At 38.7% G+C, this 23460-nt stretch overlaps 1 protein-coding gene across 1 annotated transcript; it reads left to right on the forward strand.

Moving 5' to 3' along the window:
* Positions 1-1437: 1437 nt before the first annotated feature.
* Positions 1438-2253, forward strand: LOC149139900 (uncharacterized). The gene has a single exon (XM_089450851.1). It carries the CDS (start codon positions 1438-1440, stop codon positions 2251-2253), a length of 816 nt encoding a protein of 271 aa, XP_089306977.1.
* Positions 2254-23460: the final 21207 nt, after the last annotated feature.

The raw sequence follows: 23460 nt of genomic DNA on the forward strand, positions 1-23460 counted from the left end.
AGTGCCTTGGATATGATGTCAAAGGATTTATGAATTGATTGGAAAGTGTCAACAATAATAAAATATTAGCCAACCCACAAATTTATAGTATTATTTCAGTTATAACAGTTCTCAAACATTCAATTTAAGCCAAGTATTAATGATCACAAATATAGTTAACATAGATCAAATATTGCTTGCATCAAACAAAATACACCAGATACCAAAATGAAACACCATGACAATTTTCCATTGAATAAAATCCCACAAAACATTATACTTTCACATATGACATCGATGTGGCTGAAGAGGATCATAGCATCTCTCTTTCATCCCACCCTTCACTAGTTATGACCAACAACAATAAACAAGTAAAATATACCAACAAAGAAACAAATGAAAACATGAAAGAACTAGTCTTATTTAAATGTGACAACCGCCTTAAAAATTCCCACAAAATGTTTTACAAGGACTAAATTGCAATGACATAGTCTGACGATATGGCCCATGCTGTCGCAATGGTTAATAAAATTGTCATTTATTTTAGTTTTTGGGAATACCTTCGCTATAACATTTTGTTGTGGTATTGAGTCCATTTCTACAGACACAAATGAATGAATTATACATCCTTGTAAAGCCGTATATGCCTTTCCTCTACTCATAGTTATGTAGGCGATGTGGAAATTGCTATTGGCTGATATTATGAAAAAGAAGGCAACAAGTTTGCATTGGTTGTGAATTGAATGGATCAAAAAGATCTTGGGAGAATGATACTTTGCTTCAACCATGCTAGAATATTCTGTAAGAAAATAGCAAACTAGGGAAGAAAATCAAGTCGTCGGTACAAAATTCTATTCTCATCTGAGTCAAACTACACCTTTAAGTCAAAAAGTCAAAGGGATGATAGACCCAATCAATTTATAGGACTAGTCCTTTATTAATCATGTTTGTATGCGTTTATATGTCCCTCAATTAAATGTTTATGTTGAGATCTATTCTTTAGAAATTTTTAAAATTATTTCATTGCTCTAATTATATTATTATGTGGCATGTTGATCCCCGTGGAAAAACACCTACAAAGTCACAAGTAAATAAATAAAAATTTCACTTTACATTTAATGTGAAATTTTGATTATTTGCTTATATAGTCAAAATAATAACTTTTCTTTCGTTAAAATATTTAGAAAGAGCACCATGATGATGATGTTGTTGATGATGAAGACTTCTGGTCATCCCCCAACCTTGAGGTGACAATAAGAAAGTGTGTGACGAAAAAGAACAAAAAAATTATGGATTTGATTCACAATAAGGATGGAAATCCTGTATATGAGGACAAAAAACATGAGGGATTCTTGGAGATCTACAACCCTAATGACCATGCGGCCATGATGTAGGCAGCGCGAAACACCTCGACAGAACCAGCGAACAGAGAATCATAAGTGGACAGACGTTACAGAAATGGCAGAGGAGACTGGGAGGGGGGAGATCCCCTCCTATAGGGATGCGACAGTGGGAGAAGGAACTAGTAACAACAAAGAGAAAGCTGCTCAAAGGCCACCAGGACCTGTTCTGGGAGCACATTGGCAAGCAGGAAGCAAAGGACGTTGTTTACCCTGTGCAGCGGAGAAACCGAGGTTTGTTATTCCAATGAACAAATTGGAAAGATATAGAAGCTACATGAAAGATCATGCACTGATCTGCAAGTTCATCGGAGTCTCGCCCTCAGAAAAAGAACTGACAAGATGGATTCAGCAGAAATGGCAGCCACGAGGCCACATCGAACTGAAGTTGGGAGCACGCGGCTTTTTCACGGTAATCTTCTCAAACTTGCAAGATAAAGAGAAAGTGTTTGAAAATGGTCCATATTTCCATAATAATGCAGGGTTATTTATGAGGTATTGGGAGGAATGCTATAACCCAGACCAGGAAAAATTCCTAGCAGCACCGGTATGGGTAAGACTGTTCGGACTGCCTATGGATTTTTGGGACCCAAAGATTCTTGAAGGAATAGGGAACACCATAGGAAGTTTCGTAAAGATAGAAGAATCAACAAAAAGAGGGAGATACACTTCGTATGCAAGAATATGTGTCTACATGAACATAGCAAACCCTATACCAGGTACCGTTGAACTCGAGTATCATGAGGAGATCTGGCAGCAAGCTCTGGACTATGAACACATACCATTTAGATGCAGAAAATGCCATGAATATGGGCACCTAGTCAAGGAATGCCCCCTAAATGCAGAGGAAGAAGAAAGAAAGACTAAACAATAGAGGAAAACAAATGAAGATGAGGAGGGGTTTCAAGAAGTAAAACAAAAGAAGCGACCTACCAAAGAAACCCAGCAGAAAGGTAGGAAAGATCAACTAAATACAAATCAAAAGATGAATAGGTATGAAGCATTACAAATAGAAGGGGAGGAGGAGACCAGAAAGATGGATTACCAAGAAGGGACAGATCAGGCAAGAGGAAACGAAAAATGGTAACAAAGGAAAATAAGCAGAAAAACCAAAAGGAACCAGAAGAACAGGGGACCCAAGAAAAGGAACCACACCAGGAGTATGAAGTGATGGAAGTAGATATAAATAAAGGGGAGGAAGCAACATCAGAAGAGGAAATCCTTAAAAATCTACTAGATAAGTGGAAGAATTTGGATGAAAGGTTTATACCAGAGGAAGATAAAAAACTATACAAAGATATATTCCAAAAATACAAGGAAAAGCAAGAAAGTGGGAAAACAGGGATAAATGAACAGCTAGGAATACAGGATAATAACCAGGAGTATTCACAAAAAGGAAAAGGGGGGAAAAAGAGGAAGGAAGAACCTACAAGAATCCATTCAAATAATGGGTGAAATGCTAGTTAACACAGGAAGAGTTGTACCGCTCTTAGTGGTCTTCCAACAAACAACCCAACAGTTTCAATGATTATTACATCCTAGAATATAAGAGGGCTCAACAGCAAGGGTAAGCAAAGATACCTGGCCGAGAGGATTCAAAAAGAAAAATCTCAGATAATGTTGTTGCAAGAAACAAAAATAATGGGAGTAAAGATGGAGGAAATCCTAAAGAAAATTAAGCCATATTATGAAAGTATGACAATTGATGCAAAAGGGAGTGCAGGGGGAATATCAATATTATGGAACCCAGCAGAAGTAATGGTAGACCCATGGATAGGAATGTGAAGGATTCTATCAGGGAGGTTAAGAATGGTAGGACACAAGAGCGGTTCTTGGTATCAGCAGTTTATGGACCCCACATACCGCTTGAAAGAGAGACTTTTCTAACACAACTGTGTCGAATGGGTGACCTACACACAGAAAAACTCTGGGTGATAGTAGGAGATTTCAATATGATAACAACCATAGCAGAAAAGAGAGGAGGATTACAATGAGAAGATGCAGATATGGAGAGATTCAAGGAAACCAAGCTACCCTCCAATTGATTGACATCAATACTATTAATGGCAAATATACCTGGAACAATAGAGGAGGAGGTAGCAGGCAGATAGCATCCAGACTGGACAGATCCTTAGCCATAGAGAACTTCCTAGGGAAAGATATATTTTATGAAGCAACGATCCTACCATGCCAAGGATTGGATCACTGGCCAATAAAACTGGAAATTGCCATGAACAAACAAAATCAACATAAACCTTTAAGGTTTGAAGCCTTCTGGCTAAGACATCCAACTCTTGTTGATAAGATGGAAACCTGGTGGAAGAAAAGTGAAGGAGTAATACAAGGCAAGAACAAGATGAAAACACTTCAATTGTGACTCAAGGAGCTGAAAAGTGAGATTAAGACATGGAATAAAGAGGAATTTGGTAACATCCATCAAGACAAGGAACAACTCCAAATAACAATGCAAAGGATACAACAAAAAATCATAGAAGAAGGAAGAACTGAGGAGAGAGAAAAAGAAGAAGGGGAAGTGCTACTCAAACTGGAGGAAAGGAGAAAACAGGAGGAAATTCTGTGGCGCCAAAAGTCAAGAGTTCAATGGTTAAAAGAGGGGGAAAGGAACACAAAATTTTTCCATCGTGCAATGCTGCAACACAGGCAGCAAAGCCGAATCTTATCCCTCAAAAATAAACAAGGTAACAGAGTGATCCAAAAAGAGGAAATGGAAAACCTACTAATCCAACATTTCAAGGGCATATTTACAGAGCCACAAAGAAATATAAATGAAGAGATAACTAAGATAAAACAAGTCATTCCAAAAATTAAGTAGGGACTAGAACCTTGCACTGCTTCGAGTGATTATGGAAAAGGAAGTTGAGGAAGTAATCAAGACATTAGCGAAAAACAAAGCCCCTGGGCCGGATGGTTTCACAGTGGAATTTTTTCAAGCAACATGGAGGTTCATGAAAAAAGATCTTGTTAATGCAGTAGAAGAATCAAGAAGCCACAAACGAATGCACCCAACATGGAATGCTACCTTCTTGGCCTTAATCCCAAAAGTAGACCAAGCAGAAGAACCACATAACTTTATACCTATAGCTCTATGCAACGTAATCTATAAAATCATGGCTACCATAATGGTAAAAAGATTATGACCTTTGCTCCTAGAATTGATAGGAAAAGAACAAACATGCTTTGTGAAAGGTTGTCAGATAGTGGATGGGATTTTAGTCATGCAAGAGGTGATCCACTCCCTAAAGAAAACTAGAAATAAAGGAATGATGATAAAACTTGACTTAGCAAAGGCATATGATAAACTCAGTTGGAAATATCTACAAGAAGTTCTGCAAGCCTATGGATTTGATGAAAGATGGATTGCATGGATTCTGTCCATGATATCCACTCCTAGTATGTCAATCCTTCTTAATGGAACCCCAACGGAAACTTTCAAGCCCACCCGTGGCCTAAGACAGGGAGACCCTCTATCTTCGTTCCTGTTCATCCTAGCTGCGGATGGCCTTGGTCACTTAATCAACGACAAAGTAAGAAGAGGAGAATTCAAAGGGCTCAGCTTATGGGGAGAAGACTTAACTATCACACACCAACAATTTGTGGATGATGTGATGATGTACAGCCAAGCAACCCTTAAGGAAGCTAAAAAACTCAGGGAGATCCTAACAGAATTCAATAAAGCTTCAGGAACGGAGGTGAATAAAGAGAAAACTGAAATCTTCTTCTTCAACACACCAAGAATGAGTCAAGCCTTTCTGGCCAAAACTTTGGGGTTCCAAATTGGGAAATTCCCTACAAAATACTTAGGAATTCAACTGAGTGATCAATAGAATAGAGTAGCGAACTGGCAAGGACTGATAAGGAAAATTCAAAAAAGGATGGAAAATTGGACATTTAGAACGCTCAACACACCGAGCTGCCTCATACTCCTTAAATCAGTCCTCCAAGCAATGCCAATCTACCAAATGGCAAGTCAAGCAATCCCGAAGACCATATGTCAGAAAATGGTGCAAATTTTTAAAAATTTTCTATGGCAGGGGGCAAACAAGACAAAAAAATGGGCGTTGCTTTCATGGACATGGTTAAGCAAGTCGGTTCAAGAGGGTGGTCTAGGACTTAGAGACCCAAACATTCTGAACCAAGTCATGGGGGCGAAATTATGGTGGAGATGGATTCAAGGAGGGAATGACCTCTGGAAACAACTGTGGGAACAAAAATATGATATAGCACGGACCCCGGAAGGTAAACTCTGAACACTGATAGAAAAAAAAGGCTCAGCTATCTGGAACCTAGCTAATATGAATAGATCTTTGATAGTTTCTGGGCAAGAGGTATCCTGAGTCAAGTTCCTCAGCTATAGAAAGTACAACAGTACACAACCCAAATAGTGGAGGACACAGTAAGGAACTACTAGGTAGGGGACCAAAACAACTATTGGAGACAATGGAAGAGGAAAAGTGATTGGCCGGAAGCCCGAGAAACTGATCAATGGAATACATATCACAAAGAACTAAACAATAGGAAAATAACTATCAAAGAAGGACCAAACATAATAAGATGGGGAAAAATAATTAAAGGCATGTTTACAATACCAGAAGGATACTGCCTGAAAACAAAAGAAGCCGACAATGCAAACATGGAAACATGGAAAAGAATTTGGGAATTAAAAACCTGGCAAAAAGTGACGTTTTTACCTGGACAGTGCTACATGGGAGAGCCCTAACTTGGGATTAGCTAATACGGAAAGGAACACATGGACCCTCACGCTGCGCGCTGTGCCAACGGCAAGAGGAAACTATGGAACATGTTGCCAATTCCTGTAATGTAAGTAACATCTTGTGGAAAAAGCACCAGCAAATATTTGGGATTACAGAAAGAAAATTAGAAAGCATTAAAACAACAATTGAAACATGGAGTAGCAAACTATACCGAAACGTAATCCTTAACCATGCCTGGAACTTGTCAATTGGATTCTTCCTGTGGAACCTCTGGAAAGCCCGAAACAGGGTAATTTTCAGAACAGATAAAAATGACACAGAGGAAATCTGGAACCAAATTATGGGGAATATAAGGGAAACAATAATTCTGGGAAATTGGACAGAGGAAGATTGGAAGACAGATGACATGGAAACTAGCATCATGAACCAACTGGAAATTCAAGTAAGGAATATAAGAAACACAAGGAAGATACAAGATGTAGAACATGTAAGAGCAGAAGAAAGTTACAAGAACGCCCCCCAAGGATTCACAAAACTAAACTTTGACGGGGCAGCCAAAGGCAACCCAGGGGAGGCAGGGATAGGAGGGATATTCACAGACGAAGAAGGAAGGATCAAAAGGGTATATGCAATGGACTGCGGCAATGCTACCAACAATGAAGCAAAATACCATGCATTAAACAGAGGATTGGAGATAGCGATATGAGAATGATACCAAATATTGCAGATAGAAGGGGATTCTAAGCTAGTCATTGACACTATCAAACAACTACAATAAGGAGAAAACACAGAAAAACCAAGCAAAAGCTGGCGGATAGTGTGGGTAATATCAGAAGTCGAAAAGCAATTTCAACGACTATAATACATTATCGTGTCCCATGTGAAGAAGAAAGGAAATGCCCCGGCGGACCTCCTTGCGAATTGGGGATGTCGAAACAGAGAGCACCAACTAGACATGGGAGAAGTAGAGCTCAATAGGAATGAGGAAATGAACCAGATAAAACAGGTTGTCGAGGCAGATCAGAGGCAACTAGAGAACCTGAATGACGTCGAGAGGAGGGAAGAAAGACGAAAGCATACGCAGGAAGATCAGCAAAGATTATCCATGGAACAGAATAGAATGGGGAAAAGGATAGAAAGGACAGGGATGATAGAGGAGGAAAGAGAAAGGATAATCCGAAGAAGCGTGGGAGAAAAAATGGAAGGAGGTGGGCACAGGGAGAACAAGATAGAAAGATTGAGAAGAGACAACAGAGGAGAGCCAGATGGCAATGCAGAGTTAGCACAGGGATGGCAAGAGCAGCCAGGAGAAGATAGTCATAAATGAAGCACGGAGGACAAGACATTTGGGCAGCATCCCAAGGAAAGTGGGACGGAAAGTGTGCCATGGATCGTCGAAAATGGAGACAGTTGGAGGTAAGGTTAAGATAGAAGGATGTTAAAAGAATAAATTATGAGGGAGTCCATGCATTTTACATGCGGACACGGGAGAAGGAAGGTGGCGAGAGAGAATGCGTCGACGACCAAAGACAATTGCAGAAGAGAGAACAACGACTCCAGACTGACGGGTATGTGAAATCTTCTCCCCTCCACTCGGATAAAAGTTCTTGCATGAAGCAAAACGTAGGCATGCAGATAGATAGGAAAAGTCTGCATCTCCCCAGAGTCAGTTATCACGTTAAGATAGCTTGGGTCAGGAGAAAACCTTGTGACTCCATGGCTAGAAAGGAAAATTACAATAGTAATGAGAAGGGTTCACAGGAAAAGAAGGTCCCAATAATCCTTGACCCTTGCAAAAGATGGGAAGGCCCTGGAATGCCAAACCCTAAGATTATGCCTTCGGTAAGGCTAACCTGGAACACCCGGGTGAGGAAGAAGTTCCCTTCCACAGACTCTCGAGAATCGAGGAAAAAATGGGAGGGGGACCCAGAAGCTGTGGAAACCAAAACAGGAAGGGGGTCAGGAAAACCTCAGAGAAATGGGAGGGGTATGGAGTACAAGGTAGCCCACGCGGCCCAGATAAACTATACCAATTACCAACAAGTAAACTTCATCAAAGAAAACTTGGGCCAGGAGAGCTTTAGAGAGGTTTTGGATAGGTATTTTCGAGTTAGACACAACTCGGAAGAACCTAGGAGGAGGGATGGTAGCGCTATCCCCTCCAAGTTTTTGTCCCCAATAGATAAAACTGACCATTGTGTTTATACTGTGATAGGGCTAAACCATAGTGAAGGGTCAACTGTAACCTAGCAAGCAATCTTGAAGGACCAGAGCACCAGGAAACTGCCCAGTAAAAATATGGCGCCCAGGAGAAGCAAAAGGAATGTTAAGCAGGAAGCCGAAGCAAGCAACAGGGGCTAGAAAAAAGGTAGAAATTCTATAGATGAATAGGTAAAGGAACTAGTGGATGCCTACATGAAAGCAAATGCACAAGAAACTTGAGAACAAATTTGGAGCTGGGAACGTGAATTAAGACAAAATCTTCAAGGTAGAAACCTTCCCCTGCATGAGTGGGAAGAAATGATACATGATCTAGGCACTACAAATGGCAGACAAACTCTCTATACCAGAACTCTGTAACTTTATTGGATCATGAAACACATAGTCTCTCGTGCTATGACCCTCCATCAGAATCACATGGAAGGAGAAGTGGAAAACTGACAAGAACGAAACAAGGAACCAGAACAGGTCAACCGGGAGATAATGAAGGATTTGGCAACCACCCAGATCCAAACTTACAGGAACAACCTTGCTTTGGGCCGCATTGAGCAAACTCTGTTTGAGTTAAAATTGAAATTGTTTCAGCAGGGACGAGAACTCCCAGACCCAGGAGTAAAGCCGCAGAACAAAGTCAAGTAGATGATGACCCTGGAAGAGCATGCAACTTTCCAGATCGCCTCCTCAGATGAGGAATAGTTGGGTTTTAGTTTTGATTACAGTTTTTGAATGTTTTTGTCTAAAAAACTAGAGAGAGGTATTGGGGAGATACAACTGTTGATGATGAACTTATTTAAGTTTTGGAACGGATACAATGCTGATCGATGGCCACCTGGTTTCCTTCGGGTAGGTGGCTGGTTAATCGATATCTTGGGACTGTAAATTTTGAAAAAGTAAATATAGAAAGTACTACCTTGTTTACAAAAAAAAGGATGGAAATCATGTGACTGAGGCTAGGATCAATAAATAGAAAAAATATCTTCAATCATGCAAGTTAATAACTATATTTTAAAGTGAGTTTTTGATTTTTAATTGAATTTTTTAATTTTATGTCATAAGTTTAATTCTGAAAGTTTTTTTTTAAATTTTACATGATTTAATCAAAAGCGTATTTTCTTTCTTATGTAGAGTTATTTGGAGAAATTTTTCCCCTTGCAATAGTTAGCTGATCCTAAACTCGGTGTTTGTACTACAGGAATTGAAGAGACACAACATGAGTTTCTGGCTAGAACTAACATCCAACATATATCTGTGAGGCAACTATTCACTACTCCACCTTCCAGTAGTCATGCTTTTAGTACTGACATTGGGTCCACACCATTAGTTGTGACCAATGAGCACATGATCCATGATCCAAACATGCAACTAGGCTCTGGATCAGGTGGTGATAGAGGTGACCCTAGTACCAATGACATTATGGGTTCATTTCCTAAAGCATCATGTGTTAAGGGCACAGGGAAAATTGAATGCACATTTTTGGTGAATGATGAAGGAATTTGAATAAAAAAAAATTCCTAGTATTTTTTGTTGTTTTAACTGTTTCATGTTTTGTATCTAAAACATAAGTAATCTATATTATTGTTCTCAAAATAATGATCACATCTTTTTGCATGTAGGTAACAACTTATTTTATACAAAAATGGATGACAAAGTGTTAGACATTTTTGAGACCACCATACTCAGAAGACGGAATTGCCAAAAATCCAACCTTAAAAAAGATATAATGGAATACCTTGAAGATCTATTTGAGGTAGATACCTTAAATAAAACTAAGGTCACCACCATAGTTGTAAAATAAATAAAATATCTATGAGACCACTATAGGAAAAAATTGATAGAAAACCCTAGGTATGAGTGCCCTCCCATGATTCCTAATATGAAATGGAAGGGCCTCATCAAGGACGCAAAGGAGAAGGAACTAGGAAAATAAGGGAAAACACCACTTGGTCAAGCAAGGTACAATTTACATCTTGAATTGAATATGTTTAATTTTATTTAGTTTTAAATAAATTTGCAATATATAACATGAAACTTTTCATAGGCTCCCCGACACTTCGAAGGAAAATAAGGTAGGGCTTGAGAAGCATGGGCATCTCAAACTACGCTAGGGAGGCTATTTGAAGCTACGTGCAGAAATTGTAAGTACCTAAAAATTATCAACAATATTATCTGATATGTTGCCTTCCAACATTCTAGTAATTTCACAAGAAAATAACAAAAATCAATACTCTTATGCAATGAAAGGTGATGTATTCAGAATTGAAGCCATAAAGGAAGAATTCAAGATTGGTTTCAAGTTGGTATTTAAAGGCATATTCGAATGCCAAAAAAGCGTGGGGAGAAACCCAAGATACAATTTGAAGGACAAGGTAAATACAAATCAATCCACATTAACCTTTCATTAATTATAAAATACAATCATGTTTGATATAAATCTAGTGTGTTGCTTTTATTTAATTAGAAGGGGAATAGTACAAATATAGATGATCCCATGGCTATTGAGCATCAATCCTCTGATAGTGTGCACTAGCGAGAACATTTTGTTGCTCCCAAGGAACCCCAATATATTTCATTGATAGATGAGGCCCACAATGTTAATAGGGTTTTCTGTTTATCATATAGTTAATATTTTCATACTTATAAATTATGTACTTATAATTTTTTTTTACTTATTCATTTACAATTGTCTACTTATAATTTTTTAGGTTTGAATGGAAGATAATTCCATACAGGAGGATCCTAAACTAGAAGAGGACCACGAGGTAATGATTGCAATGGTGTCAACTAGTGCACAAGGTAAATAATTATATTGCAAAGGTATTTTTAATTATTGAAAAAATACTTCAATGATATTCAATAATTGACCATATAAAGTTAATATTTTTTGTAGGCGATGCTCCCCCAAAACATCCTCGACTCCGTGAGAACATCATGACCAGGGGTGCAATGCATCAGAGGAGCCAATTACAATCATCATTAGAACAACCCCAACCAGAAGATGAAAATGTAGAAATGGATGAAAAACTTTTGAATTATATGGGTCATAATAAGAAGATGATTTTTTTTTTTTTAATGTACAATGTTATCATGTATAGTATAAGAGATATTGTTGTAAAATATTTTTGATGTAAAAAAAGACATATAGATGTATACATATCTTTGAATGAGTTCTTGCATACTTTTTTTACTTATGTTAGAAAAATAGGGAATATACTTGCTTAGAAGTATGAGGTACTTGAAAATTGATCAAGATAAGCATGATCTTATCACATGTGGTGCTACTGTTGGTTTTGCTGCAACATTTTGTGTGCCGATTGGTGGTGTGGTTTTTGCCATAGAAGAAATTGAAACATGGTATGCCAACAATTCCTTTGTTATTGAATTTCAGTGTTATTTGATGCATGGTAGGAATGTTGATTATCAACGCTTTGTTTTATGTTTTTCATTTTTTTTTTCTCTCTCTCATCGTTTCTTGAATGGAAAACCTCCAAAATCCATTTCTCATCTTGTTTTTGTTTCTTGTTTCTCATTTCTAGTAATAGATTCAAGGTGGAATGGAATTGCACACTTAATTGTTTCTATACGTGTGTGTGTGTCACTTTTTAGCTCCGACAAGTAAAATTTTATTTTCTTATAGTTCAATAGGCTACGCTTAGGTGCATTGGTTTGACATGATAATCCTTTTCCATGTTTTAGGTCATCCCTATTTAGGCTTCAAGAAAGATACCTGGGAGGATGCACTATCAAGATAAAGATAAATATGGGACTATATTTTTGTTTGCTTTGATAGTTTCATTTCTTCATTAACACATTAAGTTCACCCCATAACATCATAACATTATTCATATTTACATCATTATTCAGTAGCATATGCAACTATGTAGAAATAACGATATCGTCATCATCATCAAAGCAAAAGAAAATAAAGGAACAATAGAAGAAAAACATTCACACATAGAAACACCAGGATTGGCCAGAGACCAGGAAAAACCCACTATGGGGAAAACCCTTGAAAATTATTCTTCTTAGATTATCATCAAATGATTCAACAAAAGAGAGTACAATGATCCATATCTTCATCTATGCAACTAACCATGAAAACAACTACAACATCCATGAAATGAACCCAACAATGTATGATGAGCCTCATCATTGGGTAACTATATGGACCTTAATACACCTCCAAGCTTATTAAAATCAACTCTTCTCATAATTCCTTACATGTTTTAATTATATTTTGCTTAATGAGATGAGTAAAAGTAAGATGTATGTCTAGTGGTCTAATGTGCATTGATTGTAGGTTTTTGAGAGAAAATCATGGCAATTTTGGCTAATTAAGGGAAGAAACTCGAATGAGATAAGGAGGAGAGATTATAGGAGACAGATGCTCCTCATTAAATCCTCACTCATTCCAATATTCTTCAATCAAATCACACTAGCTCGGAGTTACAAGCAACTGAGTCATGGAGATCATGGGCAGTCGAGCCAGTGACAGTTAAGAGCCAGTTCATCTTGAGTTTGGGAGCCAAGCCTCCCTAGATTTAAGGAAGTTGTTGGAGAATTCAGTTGTATAAATAAGGAGGCCTATAGCCTCATTAGGATTCAATTTTTTTTTTTTTTTTTTTTTTTTATGTAAGAGCACTAAGCATTTTCGAGTGCAAGTTTGTGACAAAACATTGTTATGTATTTTTTCTGATATGATAATGAGAATGAGCATTTCCTTGATCCAACACTGAGTTGACTCAGAGGGATGAAGCTCTTGGGTTAGGGCCCAACCCTAGCAACAAAGGCTACTCTTCTTGTACTTGTATGTTTAGGTTATTTCATAGATTAATTGTTGAATTGGTTTTAGCATTGTTTCATTGCAAGTAGTGGTAAATTTGATTAGTTTGCTTCCATTTGTGCATAGCTTTAGCAGTAGTTTAGAGAGGTAAAGGAATACCAAAAAGGCTGATAGAAAGTGGATTTGGCCTCACTTCTCCATTTAGAGACCATGGTTTGAGGGAAAACTCCTATTCAGTGCCAAAAAGACATAATTCTGATTTCTTATGGAATTTAGGGTTTTCTGCTACTTAGGCTAACATCTTTTCAGTTTTCAAGGATAGGTTTCAATTTTCATTTCTGATATCTTCAACTTTGTATTAGATCTCATGGTGTTTCACAATATTCTACAAGTATTTCCATGCATGAACTAGGCAACTAAATAATGAAATTCTGTTTTCTTAAGTTGATTGGAAATCTTTCTTGTTTGACATGATTCATGGATAAATTCCAGTGATGTATGTATTGCAAGAGTTTCAATAGTGCAGGAAGATCTCATGCTAGTAATCCCAACCTAACCTCATCCATCCATGATCACCAAAAGCCACTAAGTTCATCAACCAATTCATCATTCCATAAGGATAACTTTCCAAGTTTGTTGAGAAAATCTAACCATCTTACAAACTTTGGTTTGAGCTCTGAGGAAGTCCTAGCCACCCCCTTGCCTTGTTTCTTCCATCATTCACCTTCCCTAAGCCCTATACCACCTTCAAAATCACTCCTATTTCTCTCAGCTGGATCCTGTAGGAGCATTAGGACATCCCATAGGGAGCATTAGGACATCCTATAGGACGACCTGTAGTGGCCTGTTTTGAGGTCGATTTGTGGAAAAAGCATCCAAGAAGATAGGAGAAGACCTTTGCTTGCCTCCCAAGCCATCTGACCTTTCACCACCATATCTAACCCACCTTATACACCACCAAGAAGATTTAGCATTCACATTTTCAAAAAAAAGGGACAAAAAGGAAAAAAGAGTTATTGTGTTCATTCATGTGCACAACAGTAGAATGTTTAGTTATTTCAGATTGCATGCCTAGGACAATTAGGATTACACACATGTTAGCTTAGAATTCTTCTGAAGCAATATCTCTTAGCAATTAGTTAGATGAGTGGTGTGTTTAAAGCATTGATTTCAGTCTTTCCTTATTGCAATAGACAATATTTCAATTCTCCCAATTAGTGAAAAATTCCCCTTTATTCATTGGTAATCAAACTTCTTCTGAATCAATAGAAGGCTGGTTTAAGAAACCATATTGGTCTATCATTTGCTTGTGTATACAACACTGTCACCTCCAACTTTGTATGAACCCCAGGTTGATAAAGTAAAGTTGGTAGCCCCAGGAGTTGCAACATTATTGTTGCAATACTGGTTCTCATCAATGTATATACTCAAAATTTTATTTTGAAGTCTATAATGAATTATCGTTTTCTGTAGTCAATTTCCGAACCCTATGGTTACTGAGCGAAATCTTCGAAAGTTTGAGATTTCAACTTTTAGGTCTCGGTTGCATGGAGGAGGTGAAATGCGAGCGACTATAGCTTTCCCAGTCTCTCCCTTAAAATTGGAATGTGGGTAACTCAAGTCAGATCTAGACTACGAAAACCATAAACCCCGAGTCGCATGGATGGAGAGTTGTCCATGAAACTAGAAGGCTTCAGTCGCACGATTGAGCTTCTGTGCATATGACTATGGTTGAATCCTTCGAGTGCTATGCCTGTGACTGAGGCCCAAAACCCTAAATTATAGATGTGAGCTTCAAACCCTGCAATTCCACCTCAGAGCGAACCTATTCCTTCGCAGACAAGCCTCAGAACTATGTGAGACAAAAACCAAGATAGAAGAGTATCTCATCGTTGTGTCTAAATGAGGTAGAGGGCACTTGTATTTATAGCCTTTCAAGGTGGTCCACTTGGATTTAGGGCCGACATTATCAAATATGCACATGTGGGATTTTCTTCATAAGTACACTTTCCCTTATCTGATTTGAGTGATCTTTAGGTCGATTTTGGTCCTCTAGAAAATAGGAATTCAATGCAATCATTATCTCCATCAGGGGAGCTGTCTAAAGTGGAATTTTACCGTAGTTGCATATTTTTAACACTTCATCTCAACTAGGGATAATTCCACTTTCCAATATATGAAAATGTCATCTTGTCATCATGTTCTATCTAGTCTCAAGTATCATCACATATCGTCACTAGTCAAATTAATTCATCTCTTACTCATTGTTGCTTATCTATTGATTTCCATTTCTCATATGTTGGACATTCTTGAATCTAAAAGAATACAAATTTTTACATCAGAGGGGAGCTCAATCTACCACGCTTTTTCCATTGGGCTACTATCTAGAATCTCTGCCAGAGGGCTACTACCTAGGGATATCAGCGGGAAGATAAATTTGCGATTGGTCATCATCGAAGAGCATCACATATCAACCTTGGAATCACATCGTGGAGCTTATTATGAACTTGAAATCACATAGGGGAGAAAATACCAACCCAATCCTATTACCTACTGATCTTCCCATTGATGACTCTAGGAAGTCATGTGGTAGAACACCCACATCATATCGACTTGGGTTGTACACTCCAAGTACACTCTCAACTCATTGGCCAGACGAGGAGTAGTATTCTCACGAAGCCCAACTTGTGGGTATGATGGCAACTGGTGTATACTCTGTAAATACCAAGATTGGGTGAGATACTACTTCAACCCTTTGGGTAACTTATAGCAGTGATATCCTATTGCCCAGATTTTCCTCAACCCTAGGAGCCCTCTGTATTAATTCCACACCCTGTGAGCTCAAACAGGGGAGGAAGAGATGGCTCAGTGTTCTCGATTAGTGATTCTCTCTATCATATCATCATGTTCATATCTGATTCAACTTGATTATCATATAACAATAGAAGTGGAATCCTGTTCATGTAGGTAATCAAATAAAATATCATATTAGAAAATAAATAATTGTAAAAATCACAAAAGGATACCATATTCATCCTCCCTCTCAAGGAGGTGCCAACCACAAGCCTGCGTTTGTCTTGTATAACAACACTGTATCAATATATGAAGGTATCTCAGTTCCAGCTATATGAAAAATTCTCTACCAATTAGTTCCCTCTCTTTGTCATCACAATGTCTCGATGTCATATCCAAATCCTGCTCAGACAAAGCTTCTTCATCCTACCTCACAGCTAGCCATGCTAGCAACATTGTACTTAACCTCGATCGTGCTATGGACCTCTCATCCAAGATATCATGGCTGATCTTAGACTAAGGAAACATCCAAATGTGCTAATAAATAATAATCCTAAACATAAAAAATACATCCATATAGTCACATATGATAGGAAGAATATACCAGATAAAAAATTAATCATCCCATGCAAATATTTTGAAGGATTATAGACAAAAACTCAATGTGAATGAAGCAGCTCAATCATGAATCGACTCAGGTTATATGTACAACATAAATGTATACGAATGGGTGTTCAAATGGAACATTAATGCTTCAATTATCTGCCAGTTTCCATGTCAAATACAACATCTTGAAATTTAATCGGAGTGTCCAAGGATTTGCATTTCCACTTTCCAATACTTCTTCAATAGATTCACAATATAGATTACCTTTTCTTAAATTCATAAATCAATTCATTATGCCATGATTCATCATTTAGAGCTTCAGAAGCCATCTCCCTCGTAGATCATCAGAGGCTCATTTCCTGTCAAGAGTAAACCATCAACATATAAAACCAAAACCAAAATCAAAGTCATACCTTGGAACATTTCTGAAGTAGAGGTTTGGATCAACACATATTCTTTGCTTCACCAGATAACTGTCGATGCAAACATATCTAGATCAGGAAGCTAGATTCATTCAAATCTCTCTGCAAACATTACACTTTTCCAAACTAATATGCTCACTATCACATAAATCAATATTGTACAATCAAATCAACTAAGTCAGCTCATCAAAGTTTATATACTGGATCAGAGCCAATATCAAAATCATCACTTCCGTCCCTTCCCTGTCTAGCCGATCTTGGCCAGTATCTGTCTTCTAAGAATCCGATCTGTATCTGTGCACCTAACAAACTAACTCGGTATGGGTTCTGGCTTTCACAAAACTGAATGTCTAGAGTCGAGGTGAAGCTATATATGAGGTCAAGGTCTAGGGCAGGCGTATGTAAGTTGAAGCAAGCCAGCAAGCCGGTTTCTTATCCATCCCAGCCTGGGGTTTCTTCTTTCTTTCGACCAGCTCTTGGGTTCTATCGTCCCGCCCAGCAAGCATAAGCTCAACCTCAAAGCAATGGATGCCATCCCGCCTGCTCTAGAGAAACGTCACGAAATGTAATTCTTCTATTATAAAAACCTTGCTCTCCTAACGTCAAGCAAGCCCCTACCGGTCCTTACTTGAAGTGCTCGAATGATAGATCCTTGTACCCCATAAAAAGAAGTTTGAGCAAAAGAAAAGAAGTAGGTAAACATCTGGAAAAGGCTATGTTCATAAAGAATAAAAGAAATTTGAAGTGTCCCGGATTATGCCTCCGACCCGATCAAAACGAAACAATATCACAATATCAGATTCTTTAGAACAAGTGATAGGTAGAACTCTGATCAAGTCATGAATTCATCTATTAGCATGTCAACAAGTTGTCATAAATAACAAACCAAACTTCATAAAGTCATCCTTATGATCATAATATAAACCATTTCTATCACTAGATGCAAATGCATACACCAAAGATAAGTCATGCACGTTCCATCCATTTATTGTGAGATTACTTCATATTGAATCACATATGTCAATACTTCAACCATCGTTCTAAGAACAATGAGTCCAATACAAAACCATTATCAAACACCAATATTATCCATTGAAGGTCAATACGCCCATATACCATTGTTATCGATGCAAATTATCAGTCGTCAAGTCAAATCTTTAGTCATTAGGTCAACTCTCAATTTTGCTATCATAGTGAGATCTATAGTCCAATACATATCTCAACATCAAGTCAAAGTTATAAATCATTATCAGACATCATGTAAAAAAAACCAAACACTGCTCATCTATATCAATCAACCAAATCTAGTCAGAATTTTTCAACACAAACCTCAATGGTTAAATCATAATGACATATGCATATCCCAGTCACCTGAAAAACACAAGTTCAGTCAACATATTAATATTATAGTAAGTCATTCAAACTTCCTTGCTCATACAACTTTATGTTTTCTACTTCATGTTTGTAGGACTGGCATATTTCAGGTGAACATATGATTTCATGCACAAAACTTAATTTTTGTGTCCTGTAGGAATAGTTGCATCCATAGGCCTTCATCTGTGCAGTTGGGAGATCATAGTTGCACCCTTCAAGATGTTATGCGAGTGACTATGGTCAAATCTGCCCAAAACTATCTTAGTGCCTCGGTCCAACCCTTGATCTTGCTTCCATGCAGTTGGGAGGCTACATTCACACTTATAGGCTTTCTTCCATGCAACCAAGGCTTACAGTAAGAGAAAAATATTTCACCTCATACAAAAACTTTGTTGTAGATCAACAATGTCAAATATTTGATTATTCATGTCCATAAATCATACTTCAACAATACAAAATATACATATAATGAAAATGACAATAGGAGGATAAATCATATGGAGAGATTCTACCTCTGAATGGGAATCCACTTCAGTCATCTTCATTCATGCCATCAATCTGTCTATAATATTGTCATGTGTTGGGTGTGGAGCCTGATTATCTTCTTTATTTAGAGGTATCACCAAATTGGACCCCAGTTTGTAATGTGGCAGCAACGTCGCCCATAAAATATACACTGTAGGGGGGGCCCAGGGGGGGTTACTGTGACCTTTGGGAGGCCCCCCTCGAGGGGGGATCGGAGGCAGCACCCTCGAAGCTAAAAATAGATGTAAAATTGCCTTCTAAAATGTTATAATTTCATAGTCAATCTGAGCCGTTCATTAGGCGGAGATTTGACGGTAGAAGTTATGTTTAATTTAGGGTTTTTTCCCTAGAGGGCAACCTCTCGATATATACGAGGGAATTGTATTGTGTCTATGTAGATATGTATTCTAAGTGAGAAAGAGAGATGAGATTGTGTGAGAGAGAAGAGAAAATTACAGCAGATCTGCTGTAGGTTGTATCTCTTCAGTTTGCTGGATAATATAAAAGGAAGGTCTGACTGTTTCTCTGTGGATTTAGACCAAATTGGGTGGACCACATATATCTGTGTCTCTCTTGTTTTATATGTTTTCTGCCTTTGTATTTCTGAAATATATTTTATGTATTCTGTTGTTCTGTAATATATAATTTTCTAACAACTGGTATTAGAGCCAAAGGTCTATTTGGTTGATAAACTCGCAGGAGAGAAGGGTTCCTAGTTCGAGTGGGAGCAATGGTGGAAGATGGTATTTTTAGGGTCGAAAAATTTAACAACCAAAACTACCAGATGTGGAAGATGTAGATGGAAGATTATTTGTACCAGAAAGATCTGTACCAACCATTGAGCGGAAAGGCAAAGAAGCCGACGAGTATGACAGACACAGAATGGGATATTCTCGACAGAAAGGCACTTGGAACAATACGACTGTGCCTAGCTACGTCAGTAGCCTTTAATATTTTAAAGGAAATGGTAATAGAGGGTTTAATGTCAACATTGGCCAAACTATATGAAAAACCCTCGGCCTCAAATAAGGTATTTATTATGAAGCTTTTATTTAATATGAAGATGTCAGAAGGTGGATCTGTTTCTGATCATTTAAATGAATTTAATATAGTTACTAGTCAGTTAAGTTCTGTAGGGGTAACTTTTGATGATGAAGTTAGGGATCTGTTATTTGTATGCTCATTGCTAGAAAGTTGGAATGGTTTAGTTATGGCCATTAGTAACTCTATCTCTGGATCTAGTACTTTAAAGTTTGATGATGTTGTCGGTGCAATCCTTAGCAAGGAAATGCGATGGAAAAGCTCTGGTGAGACATCAGGTAATGCTTTGACTGCAGAGACTAGGGGAAGAAAAATGGAAAGAGGAAGGAGCCCAAGATATTGTAGTAAGTCAAGGAAAGGCGGATTCAAGTCCAGATCGGGGATAATGTGCTGGAAATGCGGGAAGAAAGGACACCTGAAGAAAGACTGCAAGTCCCGGAATGGAAAAGAAGCATACGCACAGCAAGAAAACAATCATGAAGTGAATGTGAAAGGTGATTTGTTGCAAGATGCTTTGATTCTTTTATTAGAAAATATTATTGATGCCTGGGTGGTAGATTCAAGGGCCTCGTTCCATGCCACACTTGATAGGAAAAATTTTCATGATTATGTTCAAGGAGATTTTGGACAGGTTCAATTGGGTGATGATAAACCCTGTAAAATCATTGGAATGGGTACAATTTTCATAAAACAATAGAATGGAAATCAATGGCTATTAAAGGAGGTAAGGCATGTTCTAGATCTGAAGAAAAATCTTATTTCAACAGGGCAGTTGGGAGGTGAAGGCTGTGTGACTACTTTTATAGATAAAACCTGGAAGGTCACTAAAGGATCCCTGGTAATAGCAAAAGGAGAAAAGGTTGGTACATTGTATTTATGCAATGGTATTTCTAATTCTGTTAATGCTTTAACCTCTACAAGAGAAGATACAACATTGTGGCATCATAGGCTCGGGCACATGAGTGAGAAGGGGATGTAGATTCTTCACTCAAGAAATTTGTTGCCAGGTTTGAAGCATGTTGATTTAAAATTCTGTGAGAATTGTGTTTATGGAAAGCAGAAGAGAGTCAAATTCCTCAGAGTTGGGAAAGAAAGGAAGAGCAAAAAATTAGAGCTTGTGCATACAGATGTATGGGGATCTGCTTAGGTATCATCTCTTGGTGGCTCTCGTTATTATGTTACTTTTATTGATGATGCAACTAGAAAAACCTAGATTTATTGTGTTTGAAATAAATCTAATGTATTTGATACTTTCAAGAAATGGAAAGTTTTAGTTGAAAATGAGGCAGGAAAAAGGTTGAAGTGTCTCAGATCAGACAATGGAGGTGAATATTGTAGCAAAGAGTTTGATAGGTAGTATTTAGAGAATGGAATTAGCAGAGAGAAGACATTTCCAGGAACACCACAAGAAAATGGTGCGTCAGAAAGGATGAATAGGACAATCATGGAGCATGCAAGGTACATGAGATTGCATGTAGGATTTCCTTTACAATTTTGGGTAGATGCAGTAGATACTGTTGTTTATCTAATAAACAAAGGGCCTTCAAGTTCCTTGGATGGTTGTATTTCAGAGGAGGTATGGTGTTGGCATATTGGGGCCTAACCCAGGTTTAGAGTTGATTTAGCCAAACAAATCCCCATACTACTGTCCCTTTCGGCAACAGTTCGTGGAGCGCGGACTGAGGTCTCACCCGAGTAGTATGGGAGGGTGCTAGAACTAGGTTTCCACACCCTAGAGATGTATGATGAGTTCAAATGCATACATTGCTATGCGCACTTTCAAGTACCTCACATCCTAAATTGCTTCCTTCACGCAGCCCTACTTGGGGGCCGAGTGCTGTTATAGCCCAAGCCCTTACTAGTATTCCGCTGTTAGTTGATTAACGTAGTCTTACTTGTATGCATAACATATACTTAGAAATATAAATTATTCATACATGTGCACGCAGTAAATAACCAGTATATTTTCAATTTATATGAAACATGTAATAACCCAAGAACAGATACACAGAATTAAGATAAAACTTCTCTTTATTAATTGCTTCCTCGGTTACAGACTCGACTCCACCCCCCGCACTCAACTGCAGGGTCCGCACACTCAGTTTCGGACTTCTAGGCCTCTAGGCACTCAGCTGCGGACTTCTAGGCCTCTGCACACTCAGTTGCAGAGCCTTTTCCTACACTACGACCCAAAGATGAACTTAGTCATTTAGACTCTTGCTCTTTTCTTCTATTTCCTCCTCTATTAATTCTCTCCTTTTACACTTAGAGCCTCACTCTATTTATAAAATCCCATGGTTCGGGGACCATGGGTAGGCCGAAATTACATTACAAGACTAGGATGGACAAACCTGTGACTCTAAGCGCTCTGCACCCGCAATTCGCGGAGTGATCTTTACAACAAGATTAGGTCAAAACTTGGGCTTTGAGCCCCAAAACATGTCGTGGGGGGATTCCATGCCCAACAGGCCCCTAACACAAACATCGTGACTCGCCCTTGGGTTACTCGGTCGGCACGACGATCTTGGCACGGAGTCCCTCCAATTGTCCTCGAACTGTGCTGATGTTGGCAATGCACTGAGCCGCTGCTTGCTGAATCTGTTGCATTCGCTATTCTGAGACCTCCGTGTCTGGGGTTCTTCTCTGCATTAATGTGTGCATTCCCTGTATGTGCGCGAAATTTCCTTCGATGTTTTCCATGATAGTGAAAGCCTTGTCGATCCACGACTGGACGTGTGCTTTGAGAAATACCTCCTTATGTCGCGCCGCGTCCACCTTCTCCTTCAGTGCCTTAGCTTGTTGCATCCTCGCAAGCCGATGAGTGAGGACTACTATCTGCGTAGTTCCTCAAACACTATCGTATTCCTGCTCGAGTTCTCATGCCTCTATATCCAGGCGTTGGATGTTGGGGTCCTCCTGTAGAGTTGTGAGGACCTCAAGTGCTTGCTCCAACAAAGTGGTACAACCTTGCACTGCACCTCCAATTTCTTCCAATCCTGATGTGATAGTGCTAGTGCACCATTCTCGGACCTCTAGGGGAGTGGAAGGCTGTGCCTTTAACCGTAGATTAGTGATCTGAAGATTCAGCTTCAGCTGAACCTTGTTCGTTTCTTCTCTAGCCTCGCGAACTCCAGTTTCCAACATGTGGATCTGCACCTCTACTAGTAGATTTGCTGGGATGGCCAACTCCAGGATGCAGCAACAAGCATCGTCTACCACTTGCAACAACTGTTGATTCTGCGACACCAATTCACCACGCTGCAAGCTGAGTTGTTCGATGTTTATATTCTACTCACTGAGAACTTGGATCGCGCGGCTCTCCCTAGCGCTCAGCTCTGCCGTTATCCCATCCTATAGCAGATACAATGTCTCTTGCGGAAGGGCAACCAAATTAAGGCCAAGGCCTTTCATCAAGTTAACTGAAAATCTATCGGTCTCATTCACTACGACTAGGGCCCCTTTCGGCAAAACTATCGTGTTTTCCATCCGTGTGCACAACATCTACTTTGCTGCCGAGGATCCTGCTGTTATATGGGTGGAAAGGGTACCCACCTGAGGGGGACGCACCTGTAACTCCTGCAGTTGTG

This window comes from Pinus tabuliformis, chromosome X (genome assembly GCF_031772625.1).
Source record: "Pinus tabuliformis cultivar Carrire ecotype Pingquan chromosome X, CPIR1, whole genome shotgun sequence".
NCBI lineage: Eukaryota > Viridiplantae > Streptophyta > Pinopsida > Pinales > Pinaceae > Pinus > Pinus tabuliformis.